This window comes from Rhamphochromis sp. 'chilingali', assembly GCF_963969265.1.
Source record: "Rhamphochromis sp. 'chilingali' genome assembly, chromosome: 21".
In the NCBI taxonomy this organism is placed as follows: domain Eukaryota; kingdom Metazoa; phylum Chordata; class Actinopteri; order Cichliformes; family Cichlidae; genus Rhamphochromis; species Rhamphochromis sp. 'chilingali'.
Window position 1 is genome coordinate 27,258,104 of NC_137949.1, and position 13,477 is coordinate 27,271,580.

The 13,477-nt window shown below is 41.6% G+C and overlaps 1 protein-coding gene across 1 annotated transcript; it reads left to right on the forward strand.

The window, feature by feature from the left end:
• The first annotated feature begins 1,423 nt into the window (after positions 1–1,423).
• sox11a (SRY-box transcription factor 11a) lies at positions 1,424–4,579 on the forward strand. Its single transcript, XM_080870402.1, has one exon. The coding sequence runs from the start codon at positions 1,576–1,578 to the stop codon at positions 2,665–2,667; it is 1,092 nt and encodes a 363-aa protein (XP_080726528.1). The 5' UTR covers positions 1,424–1,575; the 3' UTR covers positions 2,668–4,579.
• Positions 4,580–13,477: the final 8,898 nt, after the last annotated feature.

Sequence of the window (13,477 nt, forward strand, 5' to 3'; positions counted from 1 at the left end):
CCCCTGTGTGCCTCTTTTTCCCTATTTCTCTCCCTCTCTCCACTACCTTCTGTCTGCCTTTCTAGCTCCCTTTCTCTGTATCAGGAGAGACACTTCTTAAACCCCAGCTGGGGAAAATACGGTGGCTGGGTGGGGGGAGGGTTTCAAAAGGGTAAGTGATTGCCCTCTAGGGGACGAAGCAGAGAGAGAGAGAAAAGCAGGACGCCTTATCGCCCCAGCCTCCAATAGCACTGCTGGCTAGCACCTAGCGCCAAGGGGGAGGAAGAGGGTGGAGGGTGTGCAGGAGACGCCAGCTAGATGCTACTCTGCTTCTTGACACAGCAAACTCAGCGGGGAGCCTTCCATCTATCCCTGGCTGTATGGGCTCGATTCAAAGCTGTATACACTAATGTTACCATCTGAATAAGGGTTATTGATTCAATCGCATGTTTTATATGAGCATCTATTGAAAGGTTTTAATATATATATATATATATATATATATATATATATATATATATATATATATATATATATATATATATATACAGCATGCTTTTGTGTTTTACCGTCCAGATTACAGAAACCCAGTTTTACATAGTGTCAGCACAATTACATTAATTACTATTTATACGCATGACGTGTTTTTCTCTTATAGCTGTATTTTTATCCGGTGGGGTCTATGTGATGCTGCAGGTGTTTAAAGCGCTCACACACTATAAACAGGATCTGTGAGGCAGAGTGTTCTACTGACCTATTTTCTTAATTCAAGCACAGACATGGAAACGCGCAGGAACGAGCCACGCCAAAACATGTGATAACACGTGGCCACTCAAAACACACACAAAAAAGTGTCAAACGTACAATGTTATACATAAAAAATAAATTTAAAAAACAAAACTACAAAAAAACAAAGTCTTCCTCAAAAGCCATTAACGGCTACTAAAATGCATCCTTTTACAACAGACAAGCAGACGTACCGACGCATCCAGGCGCCTGCAACTGTGTCCAAGCGCCACCTTCAGTACTCAACCTAAGGAAGAAGAAGGGGAAAAAACAATCATACAGCCTACATCTTTTTCCTCAAGATACATATGCAAAATTGTATTTGTTTTAAGAGCAACTTCTCACATTTTTTAAAGTTAAAGTAAGGAAACAGACATATATCTTATGTGCATATGTGCGCTTTGGCGCATGACGCTCATCTCAAGAGCGCATTTCGTTAACTGTGTGTTTAATATGCCTGTCTCGGCCGGCGTGTTGCCCCAGACGCTGTGTACCACAAATCCCCACCTCCACTCCAATGAGAGCTTCGGGAGGGAGGAATAGGGTTACGGGGAGTCTTGGATGGAGTCTGCTGGGCGGAGTGGAAGGGACGTGATTGGATGAGTGACTGTGACGCAGGGGACATGAAAAAGCTGATAACTAGTTAAGAAGGCAGTTTGTAACTCTGGAAAAAGAGTGCAGAGCTTGAGACACAATACGCAGAGGACGTGAACGAACCGGCGCAAAACACAGAGAGCTGAGCCGTCTTGGCAGTGTGGGGCCGTTAAGACACTGCAGCGTCCGGAAACAAAGTGACTTTGAAACAGGACAATGGTGCAGCACACGGACAACAGCGAGACGGATGGGAGCATGTCCAGGGAGGCTACCGATTCGGAGGAGAGTGAATTTATGGCATGCAGTCCGGTAGCGATAAACCCGGACTGGTGCAAAACAGCCACCGGTCACATCAAGAGACCCATGAATGCATTTATGGTGTGGTCCAAAATCGAGAGGAGAAAGATAATGGAGCAGTCACCGGACATGCACAACGCAGAGATTTCCAAGCGCCTGGGGAAGAGGTGGAAGATGCTCAAGGACAGCGAAAAGATCCCGTTTATCAGAGAAGCCGAGAGGCTGCGGCTAAAACACATGGCTGACTACCCCGACTACAAGTACAGACCGAAGAAAAAACCAAAGCTCGACAGTTCAAAATCATCAGCACCGTCTCCGGAGAAGTGCGGCAAGATTGCAAAGACTCCCAACAAGAAGAGTTCAAAGATAAAAACTAAGAGCGGCTCGAAATCCACGCACGGCTACGCGGAGGATTGCGTGTTTCCCAGCTTAAAAGTTGCAAAGACTGTAAAGAGTGAGCTCACCGATGAGGACGATGACGACGAGTACGAAGAGGACTACCGGATGGGGATTAAGCCGGGTGAGGAGGAGCGCCTGAGGCCGTACAATGTAGCCAAAGTTCCCGCTAGTCCAACTTTGAGCTCCTCGGCAGAGTCCGAGGGGACGAGTATGTACGAAGAGGTGCGGAACAACAACAGACTGTTTTACAGCATCAAAAACATTACCAAGCAAAGCACATTGCACGCTGCTTCCGTCTCACCAGCATCCTCCAGGTCGGTCTCCACATCCTCCTCCTCGTCCAGCATCAGCTCCTCTTCCGGCGACGACGCGGACGATTTGCTGTTTGACTTTAGTTTAAATTTCGCTCCCAGCGCCCCGGGCTCTGAGCTGGGCAACCCCAATTCAGGAAACCTCTCCCTGTCTCTTGTGGATAAGGACCTGGACTCGTTCAGTGAGGGCAGCCTGGGCTCTCACTTTGAATTCCCAGACTACTGCACGCCAGAACTCAGTGAGATGATTGCCGGGGACTGGCTGGAGGCGAACTTTTCCGACCTCGTCTTCACATACTGAAAAAAAAACAAAAAACAAAACCGAAAAAAACAGTTGAGCTAGTAATAACAGAGAAGGGAGATATGAAATTATATATGTCCTGGTCAAATTGTCCCCAGCCCTGCCTCCTGTGGGTTTTTTTTCTTTTTTCTTAAGGGTCCTGGAGGGAGGTGGAGGACCAGGAGGCGAGGTGAGGTTTGAGGAATGAGATGCTTATGAAGCTGGTAGCAAAAAAAAAAAAAAAAGCAAAGTCTGCAGACTTTTTTATCTGGCAGCATGACAGGGTTTTATGGATTGTTTTCCCTCGTAGGTCTGCATTTACTGTTCAGCTTAAAACGGACCACAAAGGGAAAATACATGAACTTCTATGCATCTTTTCCTCTTAAAACAACATCGACAACAACAACAAAAACTGCAGGGAGCTGAACACGGACTGTGTGGACTGTCTCAAAGCAAATCTGTGAACTGACAAATTGTTCAGGATGTTACTTTACAACGGTTTATGTAATTTTTTCTTAATGCCGCAAATGTTTGTTTGTTTTGTAACTGATTCCGTTTTACCTCCTGGTTTGGAAAAATTAAGCAGCCTAAACCTCTGCAGAATACAAGTGTGGAGGAAACATTTTGATACATAACAGACCTCATCTTTTTAAAAGAAAAGTAAGATATTTTCAGGCATATTTTTGTACAGTTGCAAAGGGAATGTTCTTACTGTGCTTTCAGTGAGTTTCAGGCACTTCTTCCCTTTATCATTTGTTTTTAGCATGCAAGGGAGTCCTGGTTTTAAGGATTAAGTTAAATTAAAACTTGCATCAAAAATGCCTTGTGATTTTAAACTAGGTTTTGTACAGTTGTAGAGCAGATTTGTTGAGTATTTGTAGACGATACAATGGCATCATGGGGAACACATACCTCAGAGCTGGAACTAGTTTCAAGATTGTATATGTACTGTAATATAGTAAAGTTAGGAGTTTATGTATATCATACTCGTGATATGTGGATGGGTCCCAATCGCAGGTGTGAAACTGGATTTTGGTATTTTTTATGGCACATACTGTTTTTCCCCCCTTCTCATTTTTTTGTGCAATATATACTCTTAAGATACAGACCATCAACAATTGTAGCAAGTGATGGAAAAACAGACTTGTGCACTGTCGACATCATTTCATGTTATGATGCTGAAGCCTGTCCAGGCAGGAAAATAAACAAATCAGCTGGAACTGATACAAAACAATTTAATATGGCCTCATGGTGTGATACATGCTATTGAAACACATTGATATCGCAATTTGAATGTTATTTGACGCATGATATCAGATAATGGGCATATCTGACACCAAACATCTTAAACCTGACTGCAAATTAGGGAAAAAAAATCATACTAACTCCAAAAGGGCATAGTCTCATACAGTGGTGGTCTGGCATTTTTAACAAGCAAGCAAAAAAAAGAACATTCCATAGTCCTGTTTCATGAAATGAAACTTTATTTTAAAACTGAAGACTGCCTTCTTTTTTTAAAACATTAACCATAAACCTGTATTTTTTATTTCTTGCACTTAAAAAAAGCAGATATTGTTTATTTTTATGTGGGTCTTACATATGAAGTTTGTTTGATAAAAAAAAAAAAGTTTTGGAATATGACCTAATTATATGCCAAAACATTTTGTTGGGAAGTTCTAGGCAGTAGTTACTTCACATTCCAAGTGTGAATCTGTCTCTGACTCATCTTTTAATAAATAAGTACCTACCACCATCGACTGTCCTTTCAGTTTGTGAATATATGTACACAGATGTGTTATTTGTTGCGTTTGAAAAGGATGTGATGACGGAATGATGCCTATTTTGTATTTAGGCGGATTCTTTAAATGGATGGGCTCAAACTACCATGTGAATTCACATTTAATAAAAAGAAAAAAGGAAAAACACTTTTAAACTGCAGCGTTGAGGTGCTTTTCTATTCGTCTTCTTTTTCAAATGTGTTGTTTTTTGGATTTTTTTTGGCTGTACTTTCTTTCTCTACACCTCCCTGATAATGGACACTGCGGCTTTAAGAAATTGAATTGCCCGCGTGCTTGCGCCGAGCGATGTGATTGGTGGGCTTGGTGGTCCCCTTGGAAACTGAGCTGGAAACAGGAGCGGCTCCTCTCTGTATGTGGGAGCTCTCAGTCTGTCTGGCTTTCATTCAGAAAACTAGCATACTGCCCAGCAAAGAGCAGCATGAAAAGTGTATGAAAGGAAGGATCTGTGGCATATGCAGCTCAGGGATAAACAATGGCACTTGCACTTAGTGTTTAATCTTTGGAAAAAATCAGGAAGAATATAAATCTTATGTAAAAGAAAACTTTAAAGGGCAACTAAGACCACAAATTCTTCATTTTGTCACTAGTTAAATGTGCATAAGGGGCACACAGTTAGCAGATCACTGTGAATAGTAAAGATGGTTAAAAAAAATAATCCCAGTGGTTGTCAGTGGAGGGTTTTCTTTCTACCCACTTATTGTCTGATTTCCTGTTTGGACAGTAAATAAATAAAATTCATGGGACAAAACAAAAAGGGGAAAAAATAGAATGAGATGATTTCTTTAAAACTGGCACAGATCTGTATGTAGCACACACTTATATCACTGATTTTAATTATTTAACTGTTTATCACCAGAGCAGATTAAATACAAAATCTTAGTCCTTGATTCCGCTGTATTTTCTTTTCTCTGAACAATAGATCTCAGCTATGTATGATGTAATATAAATGAAGCATTAGCCCTATAACAACAAATCTTTTAGAGTGATTGCATCGCTCCAGTGTTGTGCGAGGACAACAGATGCTGCCTTTTGTCTTGTCTGGGGCCAGATTAGAGCGACCAATCTTTCACGCATTATATATAAAGAACCAAAGGCCTTGGCCACTGAGAAATTTGTGTTCATTAAAGCAATAGCATCTCATGATGAATATTTGCCTTGCACTGCTGCCCAGGTACTAGCCTCCTCCATTAGGTCAGTTTGCAAATCTGTAATAAAACATTTATCTGGCTATTACTTTACCTGACCTATTGGTCAAAGTTGCTAATGGGTTTCAGAGCTATTCCCAATAGAATCTCCACATTGATTTTGTGTTCCTCTGAAATATCTGCTCAAGGCTAAAGCCACTGGTACACGTTGAAATGAAATTAGCGACCCGCGGAAATTTCCTTCTATTTCCTCCTTAAATAAATAAATGGAAATCGAAATTGTTTGGGAGACACTGAGTGAAATACTGTCTTCCAAGGAATTCAGCTCTACACTCCGCCCCAGATGGTCCTATTGTGGTGACGAAAAAGTAATTTCCAATCCCACGAGTGCTGAAATCATTCATATAACCTGCAATATCACAGACACACACAGTACGTGACACCTATATAAAGTCCCTGCTGCAGAGCTTGGGGAGGGGGCTGGAGGTAAAGCTCTTAGTTTGCGAATGATCATCTAATATATGTCTGCAATGTCACAGTGCTCAAGGATGAAACTCTGCTCTCTATTTCATCCTAATCATGTTAAATCCAGCAACAATAAGGCATGTTATGATTTCTTCACATCTTTTTTTCCCCCTTTCTCTCTCTCTCTCTCTCTTCCTCTCGCCAGTGAGCTCAGAGGCATTACATCACTACTTAGTCTGTGCCGCCGCTCAGTAAGATTCCATGTTGTGTCATCGTTGATCCACATGTGCTCCTCTAGCCCCAGCGGGAGGCTAGCTGATATTGCTGTGGGAATACTGATATATGCTCTCCTAGCTGGAGGTTTCATCACAACAATAACATCTCAGCTCGCCCAAATTTAAACCAGTTTACTGATTGTTGATTGTTAAGTGGGCAGGATTTATTCTATCAGCTGAAGATCTCCTGTTTTGTGATCAAGATTGTGTTGACACCAGTTTTGGCCAAGTAAGCCCCCCCCCCCCGCACACCTCCCCCTGCTATGTTATACAAGCATGTCATGCTGTTTCACACTGCCAGTGCTTTACAGGTCCTGCGAGGTGTGTGACAGAGCACTGAAATGACACACCAGCAGTCGGTCTCTTGTGTAACTGCAATATAACCCAAAATGGGGAAAAAAATAAATAACAAAATAAAGCTATTTGAACCATAAATAGCATTAATCATCTTGTGAATATATATGAGAAAACAAGATGTTTATTACTCAGATGTCTATATACCATGAAATCTTAGACGCAATGACCTTATGAGTACTTATTCCTAATGTTGTGTGGTTCCCTTGCTGATAGTCAGGGAAAATGTGTCTGTAAAATTGCCTGCCTGAGCAACAGTGTAGTCCCTGTGTCCTCTGCTCCAGTCTTGGCCTGGGGCGACTCCTGCTGCTGTTGATGGCTATCCATTTGCTCTGCCCTCTCTAAGGATGGGAGGGAGGCAGAGAGGGAGCATCGGCCCCATCTGCCACGCTGATATTTACTATCCCCTCACATTTGTGAGAAGTGGGGGTGGCAAAGGCCCAATTCCCTCATGGTGTTTTAGCACTCTGGCAGATACACACATGTGCATACAGGAAGAGAGAGATCAGAGGCAAATGGAAAGAGTTTAAAAAAAAGAAGTGCTGTTCATATAAAACAGAGTTAAATTCTGATTTAACCTGATGTGGCTTGGATGCAAAAAAGACGACATAATGGATGAGTGTAAACAGAAACAAGAAACCTGCTCGGCATTCCATTCACAGCATCATTGCATGCAGTTTTTCACGATTTAGCAAGAGGCGAAGAGACACTGAAAAGAAGTTTGAGGGAGGCGCTGCACTGAAAGCAGACACAGCAGGTTGCCATGAGCAGTTTAAGCTGGCAGCACTATTGTCCCGGCGCTACAAAAAAACAAACAGTTCAATCACTCCTCCCAGAATCTGCTCTGACACCTGGTAAGATCTCATCGCGAGGAGGTCGCATGTTTTGTGTGGAGCTGCTGGAGGTCACACATCACTCACTTGAATTATCTGGTGAGAGGGCAGGAACTCAGCCGCACACCTGCTTCTTCTTCTTTCTTTTTTTTTTAAACCCAAAGCCCGTGAGTATTGCTCTAAATGAATGGACTTTTCTGGATGTGGGCTTTGCAGATTTAGATGGCGGGCAAACATTCTGTTTGCATCACTCAGCGTGTGAGGGAAAATAAATGGAGCCGTTTTTCATTTAAAAAAGAAAAAGGAAAAAAAATGCCACAATAATGGGCCCGGTGTAATTACAGTCAACTCGTAATGACATCTAGCTCTGTTTAGAGTGCAATCACACAAGTCTGTTGGCCTGATTGTGGTCAGTTCAGGATTTACATAATCTTGTTTGGAATTAATTGTGACTCCACGCTAGATATTTATCTTACGGCTTTACGGCAGCTGCAGGAGCCCCTTGCACTTCCATTAAGAAAAAGGTCATAAACCCCCTACAGTCTAAAGGACTCATAATATATGCAGAATTTTTAAATTGAAATCATACTTTAATCGAGATTGGGTTGTATTGGTGTGTTTTTTATTAAGCACATACATTTGGTGTAGTCTTTATTGCTTTGGATAATTCAGTAGTCCATACATGTTTGCTGTAAAAGTTGCCGTCAAGCCGCTGGTGCTGTTGCTAATCAGATGAACTGAATCTTGTATTATTAAAGCTCAGCGCTCCTCTATTACATGTGTGTGCCTGAAGAGGAAAGTCCACATGGGCTTTCTGCCCAAATGCCTGGACTAAGACTGCAGTATTGCCTCTTTCATTGTTTTTGGTGTTGGTGATTGCTTTTAAGCGTGAGCATTTGGCTGTAAGTGATCTTGCAATGCATTATTTTTTTCCTTGTTTTTTTTTTGGATTAGCAATAAAGATAAAACTTGAAATGCAATTACCGGTGAGCACAATGAGGAAGATTTTATTTATGGCACTTGGTTCTCTGGCTGTAATAAAACTGAGTTTAAGAAAGGTACCCTGCTCTCCTGGAACTCTTCATTTTAATGATACCAACAACAGACATTCATGACCGCCTACCTTCCCACCACAGGATTAAGTCAGGCAGTCATCTAGATTCTAAACTGCAGCCCAAGGTTAGCCCATGCAATTTCCCCCTAAAGCTAGAGCACAGCCAGCAGTTGGTCATTCATATGCATCTGAAATCTAATACCCTGCTGCTGTGCCCCACAGCGGCCCCACCTTTCCTGACTCACCAGTGAACCTCGACTCCTCCAGCGCACTCTGACCATTATACACCCTCCCTGTCTTTCGTTCTTGCCCTCCCCCTGTCTGAGTCTATTTGCATGTTGCCCAGGTTACACTGTCAGGGTACACCCCCACCCCCACCCAACCCCACCCGTGCACCCCCACCCCAATAGTTAGACTCAACACAGGGTTTCATTTGATAGTCTTTGCTGCTTCAGTAAATAATTAGCCACTGAATCCTCTGGGGGCCCTACACAGGAAGCATGGCTTGCTTAACAGGGGGCCTAAGGTTCTAATGACTGCTTTCCTACAAGGTTTCTGATAGCAAGCATCATGCTGCTGTGTGGACAACAAGAAACAGAATATACCCACCAAATATTAATTCTAAATGTGAATCTGAATGAAGGCTATACGATTATTTTAAATCTTTTGCCTATATTGGGAAATACTCTGCTTACCTTTTTAGGTCTGCTTAAGCAGAAGAATTTTCTTGAAAACAGATGTTTTTGGGAACTTTGCGGAATTAAATGTCATTATGTTAACAAATCAGTCAAATTAATATGCTGATGTACACGTCACTTCACTGAGATGGTGGAAACAACACCACCGTGCTGCGAAGTTCAACATAAACTTTCGTTCCAAATGACAGCAGCTACTTGAGCTCTATTACTTTCAATAATCTCATCATTGTGGTAAAGCAAAGCATATTTTACCAAACTAGAAATATCAAACAATTGCTAGATGGATGCTTAACCTCAATGATTTGCAGAGCAGATACTCACGCAAAGTAATTCCCCATCAGGATTGCCTCTATTTAAAAAAATGACAACTCCTGCCAAAAAATCCATTAACCGCATATAGATTTTAATGGTTCTGTCCAACTATAGATGCAGCGACAACTTTAGATGTTATTTCAAGAGATCAGTGTGCCCATACCTGAGTGGGACTTGAAAACTTTCCTCCCTCCATGTCCTCCTGTGCATGTTGAACCCCAGAAAGGGCAAAACCAATCATGTTGCTGAATAATTAATACATATGTGTATGAACAATTCATATGCATCAAGCTGAATGTACAGTAGTCTATATCCATTATGGAGAAATGGCTGCGTTCATAAAAAATACAGCACACCATAAGCTACCTCTCGAAGACTGTCGGGGAACGAGCTAATAAATCTAGTTCCCTGAGATTTACTTCTGTGAATTAAGCACAAATTTGGCAGCTCCCACCTCTTGTAACAGGATTTGTAGTTTGATTTTGTTGGCTCTGCGACGCTCCCATCACAACGCAGACTTTGAGGCTTAGAAGCATGCGGTCTCCTCAAGATGACAAGCGAGACCGTGTAGAAATGCACTGTTTGGGCTAATGGCACAATCGCAGTGCACACAACCTCTGTGGGAGGTTATGTGTGGCCATAGATTGTTGTTGTAGCCAGTGGGGAGTGGAGAAGTAGTGTCTGAAGAGATGTGACAAGTAACCCCGCCAGTGATACGCACAAATACACTCACACACACATGTATACACACACACACACCTTATTTCTGTGGTCAGAGTTATTCATTTTGTTGAGCACCTCAGCCGCCAGCGGAGAAACGCTGTCACTGGGTTATTACAAATACCCACAAGCAGTTGCGAATGTCCTCACAGATACAGGACAGAGAGAGAGATGTGGGCCTGCATACCACTGCCTGACTGCTGCTGTTTGCTGGTGTTCTGAATGACCTAGTTCCCCCTTTCGGATAATTCATACCTCACAAAACCATGACACCACAGAATACTTATTTTGTGTCATATATCAAAAGACTGAAAATGACAAACATACTGTACCATCACTAGTTCTATTTAACACACTAAAATCACCCACAATTACATGCTTATGTTCCTTTTTCATGTATGCAACTGACTCGTCCATATATACCTTATGTATGCAACACTGAATACTTCACTGAGTATACATATTTATTCATACATTCCAGACTGCTGGTAAATAAACTGAGTTTTGCTGTTCGGACATGACTCACGCACTGAATCTCGGCTTCTTTACATGTAAGGTCTCTATGTTACTCACCTCTGTGGCGGGACTGTCATTTTCCATTTTTACAGAGTGGTATGATTAGGGACACCGCTGTGATCAAAAGAGGGCTACCGGCTGATTTTCAAAACCACACGTTATAGTGCAAATATATATCAAAGGGAACAGGCTGCATGGGTCTGTGTGATATGTCCAAAATGATTTAAACATGCTATGACCATGTTTAAGCCTCAAGCGAACATATTTTAACAGAATAACAAGGTGTTGCTGCCTCTGTGTCTTCATATAGAAGTCTGGGAGAGTTAAAAAGACATGAAAAAAATAAAGAGAAAATCAAAATTGGTATGGAGGGGGAAAGAGAGAGTAACCAAAATAAATAAATAAATCTGAGGCTGCTATCCAATGAATTATTAAACTCCCTGTTACAGATTTCCCAATTAGAAGGGGTAATCCAGTAATTAACCCAAGGACCAGCCGGCTGGTACAGTATATCACTGAAACGTACTGTCTAATCCCTCTACCAGTATTACTGTGAGCTGCAAATTTCCCTTGCAGCTCACAATAAGAAAAAAAAAAACTCCACCTCACTAATAATCCCATTAGGCTTCGTTATAGAAATACTCTACTCATCTTTTAACTGCCAGCCTCAACTATGTAATGGCTGTGTTTTTAAAGCAATTTGGTCAGTGGTGACAGAAACCTGCTTACTGGTGAAAAGTTAATGACACTGAAAGCCAATACTGTATCCTGACCACTTAGCTCTGCCATTTGACAGAATTTGTCATAACACAGTTCCTTATTTTCAAAAAGAAACTGATGAATTTCATGTTTATCTTCTTTGCACTTAACTCTAATTTTACAAAAACGGCAAAAGAGAAAAAAAAAGCCTCTTACCAGTATGCCCGGACGGAAAACTACAGGATTATTAGTGCACAGGGCTCAATCGTGGATTATAGAGACCTAAATTGTGTTTAAATAGAGATACAAGGCTGGCTGAACAGTCACAATATCAGATTTTGTTGATTTAATCCATTTTCAATGAGGCACCTGGCTCATTTCAGTCGTGATAGGGTCCCCTATCGTATTGCATGACTGAAACCTCATACTGTAGATTTCTCAAATCAGTTCAGCCTAAAACCCAAATAGTCCAAGCCTATTACACCACCACATCCTTGGCTCTCCCTTTCCTAAAACTTCTGCAACCCTCTGCATCATCCATCCAAGCCAAACCACCTTTATGGCCACATTTCTGCAAAGTGTGCTGCTTTGATTTGCTTTGGCATTCCTGTCCTTATTCATCCAGTGGGGCTGTGAGCTGGAATAATTAGGAGAATGCCATAAGGGCCCTACCACCTGACAAGTGATCAACAAATAATGATTTATGAGACCATCTCGTATCAGGGGATGACCATTGATTTAAACACACAAAGAAAACACACATTTACGCATGGACACATGCACACACGCGCACCACTTCTGAAACAGATGACCAGACACATAAATCAGACTCAGCATCCTTATATTTCAGGATCTGCTGTTTTATGCTGACCTATCTTATTTATCCTTCGTTCGCTTTAATAAACACCCAAAACTCATAAGCTCAGAATTGATATGGATTTCATAAGTGATCTGACTGGCAACATCGAGAGCTGCTGAAATTCCCTTGAAAGCTTGAATGAACCTCCCGCAAATCAATTTTGTCACTCTTTTATGACAAAAATGCTGATTCCACTTTTTTTTTTTTACAGTTTTTTTACTGCCTGGAAAAAGTACAACTACACTGCAATATCTATATGTTGCTGTATGGAATTAGCGCAGTAGATCACATTGGCCTGTCTGTTGTTTTGGCATGCCTAGGTAAGATTTCTTGACAGACAACTTGCATACTGTGTTTTATTACCCTGCCAGCTGCACGGTCATTGTATATCGCTCTTCCTGCGAACGCGCAGGATCATATTTCTATGTGTACTGCAAAGCGGCGGCTTCAGATACTGATTAATGAGTAATGAAATAGCTTTTAGTTATTACAGGATGAAAATATTAATATGAGAGATGCTGAGTGAGAAGAAGGGTGCCTTTATTATGTTACCAGTCTGCTTCATCATCTCATAGATTTGTCTTAGGTTCACAGCATCAGTCAGATTAAGAAGCCATATTACTCATCAAATGTTAAGTGAGCCTGGTCCTATTAGACGCGGTAGAGGCTGTCATCATCATACAAGACTCCTTTTAGCAACTCAGTAAATCTAAGTCTACATTCATTTTGTGCTTTTGATATACTGTCATGGGCAACATTTCCAAAATAGTTAATTAATAGTCAGTAATGGGCTTCTGACTGTTATAGATTCAGTCGTTTACTGTTGGGACTGGGAAATAATTGCTGTTTTTTACAAGTGTACGACATATGCTATGTGCCTAGAGACGCTGCGCAACGTGTTGATGAACTGTGCATTATTGTCTTTCCTACCACAGATTGATCAGAGCTGCAGTCAGGTCAATATGTGTCTAAACATGACTTTAATAAGGTGACTGCACAGACACTACTGCAATACCACAAAATGTGGGAAACAGAGAAATCTGTGCACATGTAACAGAGTGACAGAGATAGTCTACAGCTTTAGTGCTTTCTCCCTCATTCT